Below are 20,725 nucleotides of genomic sequence, written 5' to 3' on the forward strand. Positions count from 1 at the left end.
GTCTGTTGATATATAGCTGTTCAAAAATTTCCAAGTAAAGTATATAAAAAGTTGCAAGTATGGTTAAGGTTTTAGCTACTTGGTTATCAAAGTAATAGTTACTTAATTCATCATGTTTAGGTTTCTGGTCTTTACTGATTGAAGTGTTTTTTTTTTTTAATTTTTCTACTAGAATTCATTGGGATTAAAGCCTTAGCATCATTTTAATATGTTAATGTTTTGTTAGTAGTTCTAACAACATCTGTTAACATTACACATCTCTAAAATATTCTCCATCACTCATGTTTTTCTAATGTACTTTTTTATTAAAGAATTTCTTAATACTGATTTTTTATATCATATTTCAAATGACATGTTTAACAAACAAGTGTTCAAGAAGTCTAATGTACTTTTATGGTTTGTTTTTATACATAATACACTAGAAGTTTGGGAAGCATAAAATCCAAAATCCAATGTAACTTAAAGACATCCTCTGCTTTTTCTCCCTCCCTCCCTCCCTCCCTTCCTTCCTTCCTTCCTTTCCAGCTCTGGCTGAATTCACAGAAGCAGATGAGGCCATGGCAGAGCTTGCAATTGCAGACAATGTTTTCTTGTTCCTCACTGAATCTGTAGTAGTGTCCGAAAACTTCTATCAAGAAGAATTTTATATCAGAAGAACCCATAACCTTATCACAGATTTCCTTGCACTCATGCCAATGAAGGTAAGTGTCTCAATATAGATCTAATAAAAATAGGAGTTGAGACAGTAGCATGGTCTAGTGGTAGAGTGCTTGCCTAGCATGCATGAAGACCCAGGTTTTCCTCAGTACCACATATATAGAAAAAGCTGGAATTGGTGCTGTGGCTCAAGTGGTAGAGCTCTATCCTTGAGAGCACCCAAGGACAGGTCTCAGGCCCTGAGTTCAAGCCTTAGGATTGGCAAAAAGGAAAAAAAAAGGGGGAAAAAAAAAGGAAAAAAAATTAATGGAAGCATTTTAAAAAATAATTTTCAACTAATTTGTTGACTATATGTTTTAGAAACTAAATCTTTTAATGTAATCTAAAATTTCAAAGTAGCACATTATAATTACAGCTTGTAGTTTATAAAAAAGAAATAAAGCTGGGAGCAGTGGCCCACACCTATAACCCTAGCAACACAGGAAGGTGAGATCTGAGGATTGCGGTTCAAAGCCAGCTCAGGCTCTAAAGACTGAGAATCTTACCTCCAGTTAACCTTTAGAAAACCGGGAGTGGCAGTGGGGCTCAAGGGATAGAGTGGTACCCATTAGCTGAAGAGCTCAGGGATAGCATCCAGGCCCAGAGTTCAAGCCCCATGACCAACAGAAAAAAAAGAAAAGAAATAACATAAAATTCCATTATCTGAGAAGCTATTTAGAAGAATAGCTGACATTATAAATGGTTTATAATAAAGAAGTAGTAAGGAAATGAAAATGTTTCTCTGGGTAGAAAACTACTAACTCCATGCCTCTTAAAGATCTGTGCTTATTTAATTAGTCTTCTTTGTCCATCGGCTCCACACTGCTGATTCACCACACCTTCAATGGAAAATATTAGGAAAAAAATTGTGTCTAATTGAACATTTATAGACTTTTCCCTCCTCATTCTTTAAATAGCAGTATCGCAATTTATGCAAGATTTGCATTGTATTAGCTATTGATCTAGAGGTGATGTAAAGCATGTGGGAAGATATGTATAGGTTCAATTTAACAAGATGCTACTAATTTACTATTGAGACAGATCATATTGTGTGGCCTACAACTTGCTGTGTGGTCCAGGCTAGCCTTGAAATAATAACCTTCCTGCCTTAGCATCTTGAGTGGCCAGCATGTTATTTATTTTTTATTAAAGAATTTATTAACATTGATTTTTACATCATATTTCAAATGACATGTGTAACAAACAAGTGTTCAAGAAGGGAATCTCTATACACAATCACTGGCACTTAGTTTTTAGAACATAATCAAAATTAGGCTAAGGGTTAGTATATCATAGATACACCAGCATGTAATTTTAAAAAAGAGATTTGAGAATATATCATTTTGGTGCCCATGAAGGGTGGTGGGTGTAACTAATCCTCCATGTCTACCAAGGGACAACTGAATTCATGATTTGAAGAGGTACAGTGGGAAAAAAAATCTCATTTTTCTGATAATTGTTTCATGAGTGGAAAACTTTTCTGCAAGAGCTATTTGGTGTGTGATTTTAGCTAGAATAGATGTTTATGTTGCTGTGAAAAAAGCTGGGTTTATTGAATTTTGAGTCCTGCTTATAGTTTATTTTTCAAGGCCAGATCAAATGATTTCGAGTGCCTACATATTACCAACCCTTAGTTATTGGACTCTGTGTGTGTGTGTGTGTGTGTGTGTGTGTGTGTGTACACGTGTATGTACGTACGTGTACATATATATACGTGTATATATATATATGGGATATTTCTTGAAGTTTTATATTTATTTAAGTTTTTTTTTTTGGTCAGGTTTGAACATGGCTCTACTACTTAGAGCTACAGTGCCATGTGTGGTTTTCTGGTGGTTAATTGGGAATAACAGTCTCATAGCTCTTTTTGCCTGAACTGGCTTTGAACTCTAATCCTCAGATCTCAGCCTCCTGAGTAGCTAAGATTTCAGCCATGAGTCACTAGTACCTGGCTGAAGTTTTTAAATATTATAGATTACTGGTAATAATATTGAAGTAAAATTCTTAACCTATTTTTTAAGTCACTAAAGCTAAATAGGTATTAAAAGTATGTTTTCCTTGGATGAAATTACTTTAAGACAGTTGCTTATTTCCTGATTTCATTGTTACTAGTACACATATATGATATTTACATATTAAATCATGTGTGCTGAATAGGTGAAACAGCTGAAGAATCGTGCAGATGAAGATGCACGAATAATTCACATGAGTGTGCAGATGGGTAATGACCCTCCTATTTCACTTAGAAGGGATCTGGAACACTTAATGCTCTTGGTAAGTCATTTTACCGGGTATTTTCTCATCTTTCCATTTGCTTTTACTTTAGGAAATTTTATTCCTTGTACTTTATATTCACAAGGGAATTCAATACATCTTTTATTTAAGCAATTTGTTTCATTACCAGTATGTCCTCAACAGCCTTTGTTTTTTTTTTTACAGATTGGTGAACTATATAAAAAAAATCCCTTTCATTTGGAGCTTGCCCTAGAATATTGGTGTCCCTCTGAGCCTTTGCAGACTCCCACTATCATGGGCTCTTATCTGGGGGTGGCTCATCAGAGACCCCCTCAACGCCAGGTAAACTTTTAGGCTTTCTCCTTCTGTACTCCGGTCTGGTAAACATGAAAGTTGAAAATGTTATTTTCAGATGTTATTGCTGTTAGATGAGCACTCTCTAACCTCGAGAATTATACATGTTTCCTTTTGACTTAGAAAAGCTTGAAACTGGGCAGGGAGTGTGGCCTAATGATATGAGTGTTAGCAAAGCACATAAAGCTCTGGGTCGGATTTCTAGGTACCACATACGCAGAAAAAGCCAGAAGTGGTGCTGTAGCTCAAGTGGTAGAGGAGCCTTGAGAAAACCCAAGGACAGTGCCCAGACCCTGAGTTCAAGATCTTCATACTAATTATACTGCTTTTTGTTTATTCTGGCATTAAAGTATGCCTTTGAATCTGCTGGCTAATTTTGAATGAGTAAGTATCTTAAATACCTTTAGCTCTCTTAGATATTTTAAAATGTGTGTAGTCTTGTTGTGACATTGAAATATTTGGAAAACTGTATATTCAAAAAGTATTCTGTATGGTTTTTTTTTTTGCCAGTCCTGGGCTTGAGCTCAGGGCCTGAGCCCTGTCCTTGGACTTTCTCAAGGCTAGCACTCTACCACTTGAGCCTCAGCACCATTTCCAGCTTTTGTCTATGTATGTGGTACCAAGGAATTGAACCCGGGTCTTCGTGCATGCTAGGCAAGCACTTTAACCACTAGGCCAAACTCCCGGCCCCTCAAAAAGTATTCTGTAATCACATTAAATTGCTCATGACAGGCTTTAAAACAAATTTTCCTATATAAAATGCCTGTTAATTTTGCATTTGCAAGGGTTAAATCAGCATTTAATTTATATATAGTTCATATAGAGGCATTACTAGTTACTAGTCCATGTTGCCTAAAAGTTAGTATAGATTTTATGTAAACTACTTGTTTTTCTTAATTTCAGGTTGTCTTATCAAAGTTTGTTAGGCAAATGGGTGACCTCTTGCCTCCAACTATTTATATTCCTTACTTGAAAATGCTCCAGGGCTTGGCCAATGGACCTCAGTGTGCCCACTACTGTTTCAGTCTGCTCAAAGTCAATGGTAGTAGTCATGGTAAGGAAAATGTTGGTTTTAAGTTGTTATTGCAATCTCGAGATCACTATTCCACTGCCTCGTGAAGAGTATTTGTTATTCATGCTGAGTTCTACTGGATCTATAAAATTTTTTTTTTTTTTTTTTTTTTTTTTTTTTTTTTTGCCAGTCCTGGGTTTATGCTCAGGGCCTGAGCATTTTCCTTGGACTTTCTCAAGGCTAGAGCTCTACCACTTGAGCCTCAGCACCACTTCCGGCTTTTTACTATGTATGTGGTACCGAGGAATTGAACCCAGGTCTTCATGCATGCTAGGCAAGCACTTTAACCACTAGCCAAACTCCCGGCCCCTGTAATTTGTTTTATGATAGATGGCTTTAAGCATAGTGATGCCTTAATCATAGTATCATAGTTTGGGAGGGGTTGGCCATTCATTCCCCTTTTTTGTTTTGTGCTCGTCATGGGGATTGAACTTAGGACCTGTTCCTGAGGTACTGTTTCTGAGATTCTTTTTGCTCAAGGCTAATGTTGAGTCACCTGAGCTGTGATCCCACTTCTGGCCTTTTTGGTGGCTAATTTGGTAGTAAATTGGAAATTTTGGTGCTTAATCGGCCATTCCCGTGGATTTTTCTTCCCGGGCAGGCTTTGAACGGCAATCCTCAGCTTTTAGCCTCCTGAGTAGGTATAAGGTACCACCGCTTGGCTTTTTGTGTTGCTTTTGTTGACAGTTGAGAATATTCAGGGAGCAGGTGGCAGTCCTGTTTCCTGGGAGCATTTCTTTCACTCCTTGATGCTTTATCATGAACACCTCCGGAAGGATCTTCCAAGTGCAGACAGTGTGCAGTACCGCCACCTCCCTTCACGTGGCATCACCCAGAAGGAGCAAGATGGACTGATAGCTTTTTTGCAGCTTACATCTACCATCATTACTTGGGTAGGTAACTCATCCATGGCATAATTTTGTTTATATTCTAGCACAGTGGCATATTAAGCATTTTTTAATGCTTAAAGTTTATGTCTGATAAATTTAGTACATATATAGCATTTTGTTCTCAAGTTCTTTATTTTCTTAATCTCTAGCACGTATAAATTATATACTCCACTGATTTGTATAATCTTTTTTTTTTTTTTTTTGGCCAGTCCTGAGCTTGAGCTCAGGGCTTGAGCACTGTCCTTGGACTTTCTCAAGGCTAGAGCTCTACCACTTGAGCCTCAGCACCACTTCCAGCTTTTTTCTATGTATGTGGTACCAAGGAATTGAACCCGGGTCTTCATGCATGCTAGGCAAGCACTTTAACCACTAGGCCAAACTCCTGGCCCTGATTTGTATAATCTTTTAATTTTTTTTTTCCCCTCTCCAGTCATAAGGCTGTCCTCTGGGCTTGGATGCTGTCCCTGAGCTCTTCAGCTCAAGGCTATTGCTCTACAAGGTTGAGCCACAACGTCACTTCCAGTTTTCTGGTGTTTAATTTGAGATACGAGTCTCATGTACTTTAGTCCCCAGCTGGCTTTGAACAGCGATCCTTAGATCTCTGCCTCCTGAGTAGGATTACAGGCGTGAGCCACCATACCTGGCTTCATTAGTATTACCTTACATATGAAAATAATAGACTAAATTTTAAAGAAAGTCAGAAGAGCCAGTGTGAGCGAGTTGTAGTCTGTGTATCTTTCTAGGTGTTCTAGCATAAGGTAGAATCAGGTGTGTATGTTGGGGTATATGTGTATACATAAAGTATAGTTTTAATTAAAAAGAAGTTACTTAAGAATTTTTCTTCACTCTGCATAAAGCTGTTTACCTGGCTCTAACCAAATTAATCTTTGGAAAACATTTTCATTACAACTTTCCCAATTTAGAAATTCATTTAGTTGTTTCTGTGTCCACTAGAGCAAATTTAAGTTACTTGGTCTAGCATCTCTGAAAGATAAGAGAATTGTCTTTTAGCTTCTTGCATTTCTTAATCACGCTTTAAATTTATTAATAATCAAAATGTCAAGTGGGTAATTATCTCATTGAATTAAAATGAAGTGATTCTTGATAACTATTTTTGCATTGTTATTATTTTAGAAAATACATTTTATAACAGTATATCATATCAGAGAGGCTTTAAAACGTTCTTTCTATAATCCATTCTCAGAGTGAAAATGCCCGCTTGGCACTCTGTGAGCATCCCCAGTGGACACCTGTAGTGGTTATTCTGGGCCTTCTGCAGTGCAGCATTCCCCCTGTTCTCAAGGCCGAGCTGCTGAAGACACTGGCGGCTTTTGGGAAGTCTCCTGAAGTTGCGGCGTCCCTCTGGCAGTCCTTGGAATATACTCAGGTAGTGTTAGGAACTTCCTCATTGCATTACTTGGGAAGGAGCTTGGTAATACTTAAATATACCATACACTTCCCAGCTAGAAAGTTTGGCAACAAAGCATAGCATTAAAAACTAATATGCCTAGGTTTTTCTTTTGGCTTACTTGACAGTGTCACTGGGCTACCAGAGATTGGTTTTTCAGACAAGTCTGTTAGAACTTATTTTTGAAAATCTGTAAGATAGTACTGGCTAGACAGATTTCTTCTACTCTTTCAGACCAGGCTGATGAAAGTGTTTAGAAGTCGTTTGTATTTACTAAATGTAGGCTGTGTCTGTTTTCTTTTTTCCCCTTTTCCTATGCTCAGTGTGCCCCAGACTAGGAGAGTAGAATATCTATTGTACATTATCACTAGAAATGTTTTTTTTTTCCTCTGTAAAGGGCACAAACATCCAGCTGTTTACTAAATTTGCATGGGCATTTTAACAGCAGCAAAGTACTTTTTATTATTCATAGTCATGAAGACTTACTGCCAAGACCATCAACTTTGAGCAAAATTAGAGTTGGGATAGCAGGAATTTTTCATTTCTGCATACTTACAGATTGTACTTTATGCTGACATGGCAGAGGAAAAAGATGGCTTACAAGATATTTGATGTCTCAATGAATTTAAATGTAGACTTGGAATTTTTTTTGTTGGTGGTGGAACTTGAACTCTGGACCTAAGCACTCTCCCTGAGCTCTTCAGCTCAAGGCTACCACCCTACCCCTTGAGACACAGTGCCACTTCCCATTTTCTGGTGGTTAATTGGAGATAAGAGTCTCACGGACTTTGAACATTTGAGGTTTTATCCTGTAACTCCTTTTTAAGATTCATTCCAGAATGTCCAAGAGGAAGTTCTCTGAAAAGAGCAGATTGTGTGTTCCTAGAATTGACCCATTTCCAGTTGAAAATCCTGTGTGAATCTGTGAGGATTACTAATAGAAGTCTGTCAGGAACTCTTGTCATTTCTGATGGACATTGTGAGATGAGTAAGAGCTCCAGATGTGGTGCCTGAGCTGTGTATGCAAAACCATTTACTGCTCAGTGATGTATAAGGAATATTTCTGACATGTTTTTTTTAATTTTAAGATACTGCAGACCGTCAGAGTTCCAAGCCAGAGGCAAGCAATTGGGATTGAGGTAAGGTTTTCATTTTGATTTGGAGGCTGCATTTAGAGACTATATTCATTCACACATGTGAAATAAAAAGATTATAAACTACTGTTAGCCTAGCAAATTTAATGTATTTACATCTAAAAGGTTTCCTAATTAGTGTTTAAATGGAGGTGAAACTGTTCATGAAAATAATCAAATGCTTAATGTTCCAGAGTTGGAGAAGGATCTTACAGGAAAACTATCCAAATTGAAAAGTCTTGTTTTCCACTGTTTAATTGGGTTACTTAACATGAAGTGCAGATTTAATTCTCCTTCCTTCCTTCCTTCCTTCCTTCCTTCCTTCCTTCCTTCCTTCCTTCCTTCTTCTTCCCCTCTCTCTCTCTCTCTCTCTCTCTCTCTCTCTCTCTCTCTCTCTTTCTTTCTTTCTTTCTTTCTTTCTGATTTTGGTGATATTGATGATTCTAGCTTGCTAGACACAAGCCCTAGCTTGCTAGACATACACCCTACCTCTTGAACTATACTTTCAACCAATTTTGCTTTAATTTTTTCAGATGAATATTTTTCCCCTCAGGGCTATCCTTGGGCCTTGATCCTTCTACTTATTCCTCCAACATTGTTAGGCTCAAAATATATATTACCAAGCCCAGCTTAATAGTTGAGATGAGATTTGATAACTTTTTTGCCTGGCTGGCCTTGAATTTCATTACTGCCTCTGGATCTCCTGGATCTCTACTTAAACATTTTAGATTTCTGTTTTTAATTTTAGTTTGGGATGATACATAGGGATTTGAAGTTCTTTTGACTCATCAGATTGACACTTAGTTTTTATTTCTCTAATTGAAGCATGGTAATATCTCTTATTAGTCTTTTGATATGCCATAATCCTGTTAGTAAGTTATAGCTATGAAATGCAGTGCTTTTATATTACCAAATTTTGTTTTTCTTTGAAGGTTGAACTCAATGAAATAGAATCCCGATGTGAAGAATACCCATTGACGAGGGCCTTTTGTCAGTTGATCAGCACCTTGGTGGAGAGCTCATTTCCTTCTAATTTGGGCGCTGGTCTGCGGCCCCCTGGCTTTGACCCCTATTTGCAGTTCCTTAGAGATTCTGTGTTTCTTCGATTTCGTACAAGAGCCTACAGGAGAGCTGCTGAAAAGGTTATGTTCAGAGAAAACTTATTTACTGTTGCTTTTTCTTTTATCCAAGGTATAAAGGGTCTATAAATTTCATTTTAGCTTTTGAAAGTTAATTCAGTTTTTTTTTTTCTTCAGTAAATTCAGTTTTAATACTGAAATATCTCTGGCTCGATTAATCATATGTATTTAAGTAAATTCAGACAATAAATGAAAGTATTGACATTTAATGATCAATAATTTAGTTGGCAGGAGTTCATAGTTTTGTTAATTGAACAGATTTTGTGTATTACTGTTTTTTTGAAACAGGTTATTCGTATGTTAATTGAACAAATTTTGACTAAAATTGAACTCAGAATGTTGCACTTTTTTTTCTTTTTTCTTTTTTGGTGGTTCATGGGGCTTGAACTCTGGGCCTGGGCGCTGTCCCTGAGCTCTTCAGTTCAAAGCTACTACCCTGCCCCTGGCCTAGCTGTTTTCCCTGAGTGCTTCAGATCAGTACCTCTGAGCTACAACCCCACTTCCCACTTTCTAATGGTTAATTGGAGATAAGAGTCTGGGGAACTTTATTGCTGGGCTGGCTTTGAATGGGGACTTTATTGCTGGGCTGGCTTTGAACTGTGATCCTCAGATCTCAGCCTCCTGAGTAGCTAGGTTTAAAGGCGTGAGCCACTGTGCTTGCCTTAGAATGTTATGCTTTTGTTGGGAAAGAAAGTGTTCCTTATTAGGATGATTTAGGTTACAATTGAATAACATCACACTTGCACCCTAGTTAATTTGTTGGTAGTAGTTCTGGTGTAGAGTATGGCATAGTGGGAAGGACTGTTGTAAAGGATGGAGGCTAAGGAGCACTGGCAGTTATATACATACTGGCTCTGTTCAAGAAACTACTGAGCTCCTCATATTATAATTTTATGTAATTCCAGTATTTTTTTTAAGGCAGGTACGATTAATATTCCCATTTTACAGATGGAGGCTTAGCAAAGTTAAGGAACTTGCCTATGGTCCAGGACCAGGATTTGAACCTAGGACTCTGATTCCAGATCCAAGCTCTAACCACTAAGCTATGTAAGAGACCTTTTCCAGGTTCTGACCTAATTTACTTTAGTCTATGATATTGTTTATTACCTCCCAGAATAATCTTGGGTGTATCTTCTAGGAACATTTTCCTTTATTATATTTTGTTGTTTTAGAACATGGCATATGTTTTTTTAACATAATGACTACATTAAAAATTTCTTAGTTATTTGTGACAATTTGGAAAGTAAAAATATATGAAGAAATTTCATTACCCATAATCCTGTTACCAAATGGATACATTACTTCTAATCTTTTTCCTTTGTAAGCATAATGAATTAACATTTGATAGGATTACTTTGTATCCCCCTCCCTTTTTTTTGCCAGGCCTGGGGCTTGAACTCAAGGCCTGAGCAGGGTCCTTGGGCTTTCTCAAGACTAAAGCTCTACCACTTGAGCCACAGCACTACTTCCAGTATGTGGTACCCAGGAATCAAACCAGGTCTTTGTGCCTGCTAGGCAAGCGCTGTACCAGTAGGCGAAACTCAGCCATTTGTATCCTTTTTTTGATATACACATGAAGACTTTTCATGTTACTAAAGGTTTTAAAATTGTCATTTTAAAATTGTCTTTTAAAATTGTCATTTTAGTGACTACATTATATCTATTACTTGTGTTCAGTATAGTTCATTTATTGACGTGTCACTAGTGAACATAATTTGTTTCTAATGTTTAATCACAAATAACTAAAGGTCACTTTTTGTTTCCTTTGTAGTTAAAAATAAACATTTATATATATGTGTACGTGTAAAATAATTTTTTTTTTTTGGTCGTGGGGCTTTAACTCCGGACTTGGGTGCTGTCCCTGAGCTCTTCTTAAGGGTAGTGCTCTACCACTTTGAGCCACAGCACCACTTCCAATATATATTTTATTTAAGATGTAGAATTCATCAAATTAAAATAAAAAATAAAGATTTAGAATGACTTAAACATAAATTTCCTGACCTGATGAAAATAATAATAGAACTATATCTCATTATTGAAAGTCATTTCAGATGAATAATGAGTACTTGATCCTTGTGATCTTTTCAGTAAAATATTCTTATACTTTGCACTGATGTTTACTTACCTTTTTTTTTTTTTTTTTTTTTTTAAACAGAGTGGAGGATGGAACTCAGCTTTGCATTTGCGATGCAAAGTACTCATTTAAAGCATTGGCTTTAAATGCCCTTTTCCCTAAAAGTCATTGTGACCTTGGTGTTTAGAGCTCTAGGCAGCCACATTCTTTTCAGATTAGTGATTTTGACTGTAGCTACACTTTAAGTGTTGCTTTCCCTGCTGCTGTTCATTTTACCTCTATTTCTTCATATTCATCCTAAAATTTTTACCTCTAATTTTAGATTTTTTTTTTGTTTTCTTGAGCTTAATTTATGACACTGTATTTTAGGATAGCATCTTCTCACGAAAGCAGTGCTTTGATATGCTAAAAAAATAGTCAAGCAGAATGCCTATTTATCAGTTCAAAAATCCACTATTATTTGATGCCTTCTTAAAATTTAGAAACACTTTCTTAAAAATCTTCGAAAATAGCTGGGCACTGGTGGCTCATGACTGCAATCCTAGCTACTCTCGAGGCTGAAATCTGAGGATCATGGTTTAAAACCAGGTTTAAAGCCAGCCCGGTTTAAAGCCAGCCCGTGCATGAAAGTCCTTGAGATTCGTATCTCCAATTAACCACCAGAAAAAACAGAAGTGGCGCCGTGGCTAAAGCCTTGAACTGAAGAGCTTAGGGACTGCCCAGGCCCAGAGTTCAAGCTCCATGGCCAAAAAAAAAAAAAGAATATTTTGGGAGACTGGGTGCAGTGGCTCACACTTGAAATTCTAGCTACTCTTGAAGCTGAGTTCTGAGGATCATGGTTCTAAGCCAGCCCGGATACGGAAGTTGTGAGACTCTTTATCTTCAATTAACTATCAGAAAACCAGAAGTGGCTTTGTGGCTCAAGTGGTAGAGCACTAGACTTGAATTGAAGGGCTCAGGGGCAATGCCCAGGCCCAGAGTTCAAGCCCCATGACTTGCAAAAAAAAAAAAAATCTTAGAAAATACAAAAGCTCAGTAATTTAAAAATAACAAAAAGCTATCCTGTAGTCTCATTCCAAAACTTGGCACTGATAAAATTAAATATAGTAGAAATAATAATTTTAAAGTAACACATAGCTTTTGGTACATGGCTTTTAAATCCATTTATTAACATGGGAAGGATAATGTTGTCATTCAGAGCAAGTCACCCAGTGATTGTATCTTTCTGTCTTTGCCTGTGTGATGTGAGGGAATCCTCGTCTAAGATGTCCTGGGTGTGTCCTGAGTGTGTATGCTGCCATGCCATCTGGTCTGTGGGATTCAATCACTGCTCTGAGCTTTTTTGTGAAGTGACAGTAATGAATTGAGTTGAGATAACTTCTCAGTTCTTTTCCATCCAGTGAAATTCTTAGGGAAAATGTAAAATATTTATTCCTTGGAGACCTTTGATACTGTTCAGTTATACACTGAATATAACTGTGTACTAAATACTTTCAATTTGTAAATGAGCCCAAACTTATAGAGAAGCTTCCTACGTAATGACTGGAATTTTTCTTTTTGCATAGGAAGTGAACTAATCCATTGTCTTTTACCACAATAAAGGAATATGAAGTAGGATTTCCATTCTGTTTATTATAAATTAATGAAGTAGACAGGACTTTGTCACTCATTATATTGGAGAAAAAGATGGGAGGAATGATAAGCCTGCAAGTTTCTACCTTATACTCTTCTATTATACTGAAATATTTACTTCTTATTGTCTTTATTTGTAGTGGGAAGTTGCTGAGGTAGTTTTGGAGGTGTTTTACAAACTACTCAGAGATTATGAGCCTCAGCTTGAAGATTTTGTGGATCAGTTTGTGGAACTACAAGGTAATTAATTTACTTCCACCACTTTTCAGTGACATGTCAGCTCTTTGTAATTTAGTTAATAACATATACATTATATGTAAGTTAAAATTCATCAGTTAAATTAGAATTTAATCCTGGTTTCATTATTTCAGTCATTTCAATTGTTCAAGAGTAAGTAAAATTTTATTGAAGTTCAAGAGTATCACATTATAGATTCTTTAATACATTGACTAACTTCTTTCTATATTCTGCTCAGTATTTTCCCCCGGGGGAATAACTATTCTGTACAGCTTGTGTCTCTGTGTCTAACTTGAAAATTGCTTTATCTGTTTAGATCCCATTTAAATTACTAATCCAATACATTCTTATACATTCATAGAAATCAAGAATGTGACTAATTGACCATCCTTTGGACTTTGTATGCTCTATTTAGGAGAAGAAATTATGGCTTATAAACCACCTGGCTTTAGTCTGATGTATCACCTTCTGAATGAGTCACCAATGTTGGAACTTGCTCTTAGTTTATTGGAAGAAGGAGTTAAACAGCTTGACACCTATGCCCCTTTTCCTGGTATGTGCCTGAAAGTCTGTTTTCATGTTTTGATGTTTTCATTTTTCATCAACTGAGCAGTTAAAATAGATAATCAATAAGTGCTTCTTGAACTGTAAAATTCTATCCACAGTGGTGTTTTTCATGAGCCAGTTGTATGAGAGTGTGTCATATATTTTCCTAAATTAGAAAGTTGCTATAGATAGGAACTGCCATTTTTACACTTGAGCCACAGTGCCTCTTTGGTTTTCTGGTGATTAATTGAAGCTAAGAGTGTCACAGACTTTTGTGCCTGGTCAGGCTTTGAACTGCCCATCCTCAGATCTCAGCTTCCTGAGTAGCTAGGATTGGAGCCATGAGCTACCAGCACCCAGCTTATTTTAAGTATTTAATACTGATTTTATACATAGGGAGCAAGGAATCTTTTTCTTCTCCATCTGTTCCTACTTTTATCCAGTCATATGGATAAAACTTATAAAGAAACAAGTAAGAGTGTTTTGTAAGTGAAAACTGGCACTCTTAGTGTATCTGTATCTCATCTCATCCTTTGGACTTGGATTTATATAAATCCTATTATTCACACCAGTTGTTATTTATTGAGTTCTCACTACGTATTTGATGTTTAAAATCACTTCTGTGTACTAGTGCATTTATTCTACATAAAATTATGTCCTAGAGCCCATGCTTCTACCATTGTTATATTGTTTATTAATGGAGCAGTGATCTAAAAAAATATCTTAAAAAAAAAAATCACATTCTAGACCAGGAGTTTGGCCTAGTGGTAGAATGCTTGCCTGGCATACACAACGATCGGGGTTTAATTCCTCAGTACCACATACACAGAGAAAACCAGAAGTGGTGCGGTGGCTCACGTGGTAGAGTGTGAGCCTTGAGAAAGCCCAGGGACAGTACTCAGATTCTGAGTTCACTGCCCCCCCCCCCAAAAAAAAACACATTCTAAACATAATAAACTGTAATTGTGTAAGTAGAGAAACCATGGATGGGACTAATTAGATGAAAAGTTTAGATTTGGTAGGATTACCAGTGATCCTTGCATTTTCTGTGTTTTTTGCTTAACAAAGTGGTAACGTCTTCTTAAAGGAGTTTGTGAACCTGGGATTATTCACAGCTTGGGCCAAACACAAAAGTACAAAAATGTCTTTGGGGGAAAATGTCAGAAGTGGTCATTGGCTCAAGTGACAGAGTACTAGCTTTGAGGAAAAAAAGTGTCCAAGAACAGTGCCCAGGTCCTGAGTTCAAGCCCCAGAACTGGCAAAAAAAAGAATCAGGAATAGAAGCCAGAGGCTAGTGACTCCCAACTATAATCCCCACTACTTAGGGGGATTGCAGTTTGAAGCCAGCTCAGACAGACAGGTCTATGAGCCTCCTTCCAAAATTGATCAGCAAAAGATCAGGCTGGAACTGTGACTTAAGAGGTAGAATGCCAGCTGAGCAAGCAAGTTGAGCAAGTGTGAGCTCTGAGTTCAGCCCTCAGTATTCTCAAAAAAAGAAAATGTTAGGGAAAAATAATTGATGAACAGTCAAGTTTAAAAAGCTGAGAGCCGGGTGGGGAGTTTGGCCTAGTGGTAGAGTGCTTGCCTAGCATGCATGAAGACCTGGGTTCCATTCCTCGGTACCACATACATAGAAAAAAAAAAAAAGCCAGAAGTGGTGCTGAGGCTCATGTGGTAGAGTGCTAGCTTTGAAAAAGTCCAAGGACAGTGCTCAGGCCCTGAGCTCAAGCCCATGACTGGCAAAAAAAAAAAAAAAAAAAGATGAGAGTCTTTTGAATGTAAAACTTGGTCTTTATTTGCTTTTCCTAAGAATTTACTGAGTTTCTAATATTCATTTAAACTCTACTTTTGGGTTCATAGGAAAGAAGCATCTAGAGAAAGCAGTACAACATTGTCTTGCACTCCTCAACCTTACTCTGCAAAAGGAAAACCTCTTTATGGATCTTCTGAGAGAGAGTCAACTAGCTCTCATAGTGTCTCCTTTAGAACAACTGTTGCAGGGCATTAATCCCAGAACTAAGAAGGCAGATAATGTGGTAAACATTGCCAGGTGAGTGATCTTCGTAGGTTAAGGAATGATGGTGGATGGATCACTAGGGAAATAGCTTTGTGCATCACTGCTGTTCATGTTGTTTTTGTCCTTTCAGTTTTACCTTTTCTAGCTCTTTTGAGGTTAATTACTTTAAATCTTATAATTTCTTCCATGTCCTGAACATTTTAAATGTAAATTGCGTTAATGCTCTTTTTCTTATATAGGGAAAGTGGGGTTTCAAGGATTATGCTGAATAGGGAGCAAAGAAAATCTTTCAATCCCTCTACCTCTCTCCCTCTCCCCTCCCCCTCTCCTCCCTCTTCCCCTCTTCCCTTCTTCCTTTCTTCCTCTCTCCTGTCACCTCCCACCTCCTCCTTACACTGTGTGTGTGTGTGTGTGTGTGTGTGTGTGTGTGTGTGTGTGTGTGAGCTTTGGTGTTAAATTAGTCCGGAAATACTGTCCTGATCTTTGGCTTCAGTTTCATATTGTGATATGTTAGTGTATGTGTATTTGTATTCAAATCTCCCTCTTTTGTCATAGTATATTAGGGCCTGCCTTAAAGATCTATCTTAATTTGATTTAATACATATGCAAAGACAAATAGGTTCATTATAGAGACTTCAGCATGTGAATTTGTGAGGCACAGGATTGAGTCTATGACATGTTCTTTGTTGCCAAAAGGGATCACTTTTCTCTAAATTCATTCATATATGGGACACTAGGGGAGTCTCTGGTTCTTAATTTTATTGAGAATGGTGAAAAGCCAAGTTTTCATAACATTACTCCTCAAAGTTGCTTTTTCATTATTGTTCTAAAGGTACCTGTATCATGGGAATACTAATCCAGAACTAGCTTTTGAAAGTGCCAAGATTCTATGCTGTATCTCTTGCAATTCTAATATTCAGATAAAATTGGTTGGAGATTTCACACATGACCAGGTAACTGATTTTGTTATTGTTTTTGATTCTCTGCAAAGAGTTAATATAAAAGATGAATGAAAACCTACCCATGTGGTTGTCTATGAGTTTTGTTTTTTTGATAATACTGTTGGGTGATGCAGTGGACTTCGGTATCTACTGGTATGTGGTTCCAAGAAGATCAAACTCAGAAAAAAGTGAATGTTCACATGTACAGATTCTAGAACTGTTCTGGGAAATGCTTAATTCATTTTTCCATTAATATTGCCAACTTCCACAAAAGACAAGTTGTCTTTCAACAAAAAATTTTAAATTTTCACTTAAATTAAGCATGTTAACTTTTTTTGTTTCTTCCAGTCCTGGGCTTAGGCTCAGGGCATGAGCACTGTCCTTGGGTTTTCTCAAGGCTAGAGTTCTACCACTTGAGACACAGCACCAGTTTCAGCTTTTTCTTGGTATGTGGTACCAAGGAATTGAACCTGGGTCTCTGTGCACGCTAGGCAAGCACTCTACCACTAGGCCAAACTCCCAGCCCTAAGCACATTAACTTTTAGTTTGCTTTTTGGGTACTGTTTGCTATTTCCTTTCCCTCCCTCCCTCTCTTCCTTCCTTCCTTCCTTCCTTCCTTCCTTCCTTCCTTCCTTCCTTCCTTCCTTCCTTCCTTCCTTCCTTCCTTCCTTCCTTTTTTGCCAGTCCTGAGTCTTGAACTCAGGGCCTGAGCACTTCCCTTGGACAGTTTTTGGCTGGCACTTTGCCACTTGAGCCACAGCACCACTCTGGCTTTTTCTCTGTATATGGTTTTGGGGAATCGAACCCCGGGCTTTGTGCATGCTAGGTGAGCACACTACCACTAGGTCACTCTCCCGGCCCCACTATTTGCCTTTTGAGAGGTGTAATTTCAAAAAATTAAAGGAAGGGAAATACTCGGCCTATCACAAAGTGAAAAAACCCAACTGACGACACCTCTGCTACACCTGAGCTGTGTGGCACGTGTGTGTGAATTTAAAAGTTTAGTTTTTGAAATTTCTTTTGATTTTTCTATTATATATTTGTATGTAATTAAAGCTATGTAATAAATTTTAAATGAGGTAGGTTTATTATAAGTATATATGTGTTTATGTATGCCCTTATGCAAACCAGAGGGAACATACTGTAGTGTATGGTTATTTGGGCCATGAAGTGACTGTTGCTCTAATAACCTTAAAAAAAAATGATTATATTAGTAGCTCCTTTTCCTGTTTTGTTTTGCTCCCATCTTGCCTTATTCTGAGTAAGCCAGGCTCTGATTCTGTGATTGTCATGAGCTGTCTGCATCTGTGATTTTCTAATGATGTACATTTGTGTTACATTGCATGCTACTATACCACAGGTGTTATTTTTGCTCAAATTGAGGGCTTTGTAGGCTTGTGTTCTACAGCTTAAGCCATGTTTCAACCCTTTGGGTTTTGTTACTTTTTTGAGTGCAGTCTTGCATTTAAGCAAGGCTGTTGTGGACTGCAACTCTTAAGACTTTCTGCATAATCTGGATAACAGGCATATGCTATCGGGTCTATCCTGTAGTGGTGGAGAAATGGTTTCACAGATTGATTTCCACCTGCAGAGCAGGTAGCATTATAGATGTGAATCACTATGTATGGCCCTTATTTTTACTATCTATCTACACCTACCTGTCTATCTGTCCATCTTATTATTTATTGGTTTGCCAGTCCTGGGGCTTGAACTCAGGGCCTGGGCACTCTCTCTGAGCTTGCTTTTTTTTTTTTTTTTTTTTTTTGGCTTAAGGCTAGTATTCTACTAAGCAAGCTTCATGCATGGTAAGCCACATTACCAGCTGTATTTTTCCTTTTTTTTTTTTTTTGGTCGTGGGATTTGAACTCTGGTCCTGGGCGCTGTTCCTGAGCTCTTCAGCGGAAGGCTAGCACTCTACCACTTGAGCCATAGCATTGCTTCAATTTTCTGGTGGTTAAATGGAGATAAAAGTCTCATGGACTTTAGTGCCCAGGCTGGCGTTAAACCTCGATCTTCACAACTCAGCCTTCCGAATATCTAGGATTATAGCGGTGAGCCATCAGCTCCCAGCTCCTGTTTTTACTTTTGAAAGACAGTGTCTCATTATATTGACGAGGCTATTGTAGAACTACTTTCTGCCTCCACCTTTAGTGGCACTACAGGCACTACAGCTCAGGTTTTCCTCTTTTTATTTGTAATAGTTCTATTCTCTTTTTTCTCTCTTTTGAGAACAAGATCTGATTATATAGCCTAGGCTAGCCTTGAATTCTGGGAGTTAATGGATCCTCTTGCCTTGTCCTATCTTGAGCTATAAATATGTTCCACTCACTACTTGTATTTAATACTAGTTATATATTGTTGAATAGCTCCCATGGAAGAATCTACTTTTTGTGTCTTCTGTGAACATAGATGCCATTGTATCTGTGTCTGTAACTCCTGCTTTAGAATTAAAGGCCTTTAGTGTCCTTCATTAGTCAGGAGCTATTCTGACACTCTGGGTGGGATTCATCTTCATTTTGTGTGTAATGCTCCTCAGACTGCAGAATAAGGTCAATGAGTTCCCCTTCACTACATGTCAGTAGCAATCTCTTGATAAATGCCCCCTGAAATAGTGATACCACAAGGTTGAGAAACACTATAGTGTTTATGTGTAGCGTGTAGCTTCTAGATTGAGCTCATAAAACACATGAAAAAGCATTCTGATTATTTTTGGCTTGTTGACTTTTTTTTTCTGAGAGATGTTTTTTTTTTTTTTTTTTTTTTGCCAGTCCTGGGCTTGAGCTCAGGGCCTGAGCACTGTCCTTGGACTTTCTCAAGGCTAGTGCTCTACCACTTGAGCCTCAGCACCACTTCCGGCTTTTTTCTACATGTGGTACCGAGGAATCGAACCTGGGTCTTCATGCATTCTAGGCAAGCACTTTAACCACTAGGCCAAACTCCGGGCCCTGAGAGACTTTTTATATAGTACAGAGTAACCTAGAACTTGCCATATTCTTGCCTTTGCCTGTGTTCTAGAATTACAAGCTTGTACTTTTTAATTTATGTTATTAATGATTTGATCATTGCTATGTTTCTTCTTTCTACCCCCAACCAATTCTTTTTTTCCTGTTTTGAGATAGGGCCTTATTTTGTAGTTCACACTGGCCTGACATGTAGCTCAGGCTGGCTTCAAACTCAGTGATTCCATTGCCTTTTCTTCCTGAGTACTGGGATTACAATGTTCTTTCCTGTGGCTTACTTTAATTATCCTAGAAACTCAATAGAATTTAAGAAAATAAATTTTCTATTACTTAACAAACACTTGGAGCAGATTAGCTTTTTTCCCCACAGATGACTGTGTATACTGTGTTTATTGTTACAGTTTCTTATTAATTCATCATTTTCCTGTCTATGTTGTTTCAGAGTGTAAGCCAGAAGCTGATGGCTGGGTTTGTGGAGTGTTTGGATAGTGAAGACACAGAAGAATTTGTACGTGTAGAAGAGGGTAGGCCTCAACCCACATAGTTAATACTTATGTGTATAGATACTTTCTATAAAAAACATAATACAAAATTGAAAATTCTTTACTGTGTAATTGTTACAGAAAAATTTGATGATTTGCTAGCTGGCATTCATAAAGATTTCCGATTTCTTAGAAAATCAGGGAAAGCTAAGTCAAGTGATCTTGGATATTTGGAATACTTGCTTCATATTTTAGAATTTGACTTAGATTAACTTTGTATTGTTTGGTAAGTTTTTGTGATTTCCACATGAAGGATCAGAACTTGAAAAGAAGTTAGCTGTAATTCGTCATGAAACAAGAATTCACATCTTGAACCTTCTCATCACATCTCTGGAATGCAATCCTCCTAATCTTGCTCTCTACTTGTTGGGTTTTGAATTGAAGAAACCGGTCAGTACCACAAACCTACAAGATCCAGGTATGGCGCTTATTTGTTTTCATATGTGCATCTGTATGGTCTTCTTGAATTCTAGATTCATTGAATAATTTATTAAAAACTTTAGATCTTTGATCAACGGTTTTCAGTTTTCTTCATCAGTATTTGAATGTTATTAGAAGAGCATGTATTTATAGTATTGGACTTTTGTAATGCTATCCTAGGATTTCTAACAAGAAAAGTTGAATTTCCTTTTGGTTTCATGTAGGAGTTTTAGGTTGCCCTCGGACATGCCTGCATGCTATCCTAAACATCTTGGAGAAAGGAACAGAAGGGCGAACAGGGCCAGTGGCCGTGCGAGAGTCTCCTCAACTGGCTGAGTTGTGTTACCAGGTATGCAGAGCATGTCACTTTGTAGAATTACCTAGAAGAGATTTGGTAAGATAACCCAGGAGAGTAAGACTGAGGTGAAT

At 37.6% G+C, this 20,725-nt stretch overlaps 1 protein-coding gene across 2 annotated transcripts in view; it reads left to right on the plus strand.

Annotated features, from left to right (window-relative positions):
- Nup205 (nucleoporin 205) overlaps positions 1-20,725 on the plus strand; it is a 71,048-nt gene that overhangs the window by 16,839 nt on the left and 33,484 nt on the right. For both annotated transcript variants that reach the window (XM_090333362.1, XM_090333363.1), the window contains exons 8-22: positions 526-701; positions 2,854-2,970; positions 3,136-3,273; positions 4,189-4,339; positions 5,045-5,250; positions 6,452-6,634; positions 7,744-7,794; positions 8,721-8,930; positions 12,774-12,873; positions 13,286-13,423; positions 15,277-15,466; positions 16,266-16,386; positions 19,777-19,858; positions 20,130-20,294; positions 20,521-20,645. In XM_090333362.1, the coding sequence (XP_090189488.1) occupies positions 526-701; positions 2,854-2,970; positions 3,136-3,273; positions 4,189-4,339; positions 5,045-5,250; positions 6,452-6,634; positions 7,744-7,794; positions 8,721-8,930; positions 12,774-12,873; positions 13,286-13,423; positions 15,277-15,466; positions 16,266-16,386; positions 19,777-19,858; positions 20,130-20,294; positions 20,521-20,645 (2,153 nt within the window). The remainder of the gene's footprint in view (positions 1-525; positions 702-2,853; positions 2,971-3,135; positions 3,274-4,188; positions 4,340-5,044; positions 5,251-6,451; positions 6,635-7,743; positions 7,795-8,720; positions 8,931-12,773; positions 12,874-13,285; positions 13,424-15,276; positions 15,467-16,265; positions 16,387-19,776; positions 19,859-20,129; positions 20,295-20,520; positions 20,646-20,725) is intronic.

The sequence above is a fragment of the Megascapheus bottae genome, chromosome 5 (genome assembly GCF_031878675.1).
Source record: "Megascapheus bottae isolate mThoBot1 chromosome 5, mThoBot2.hap1, whole genome shotgun sequence".
Lineage (NCBI taxonomy): Eukaryota > Metazoa > Chordata > Mammalia > Rodentia > Geomyidae > Megascapheus > Megascapheus bottae.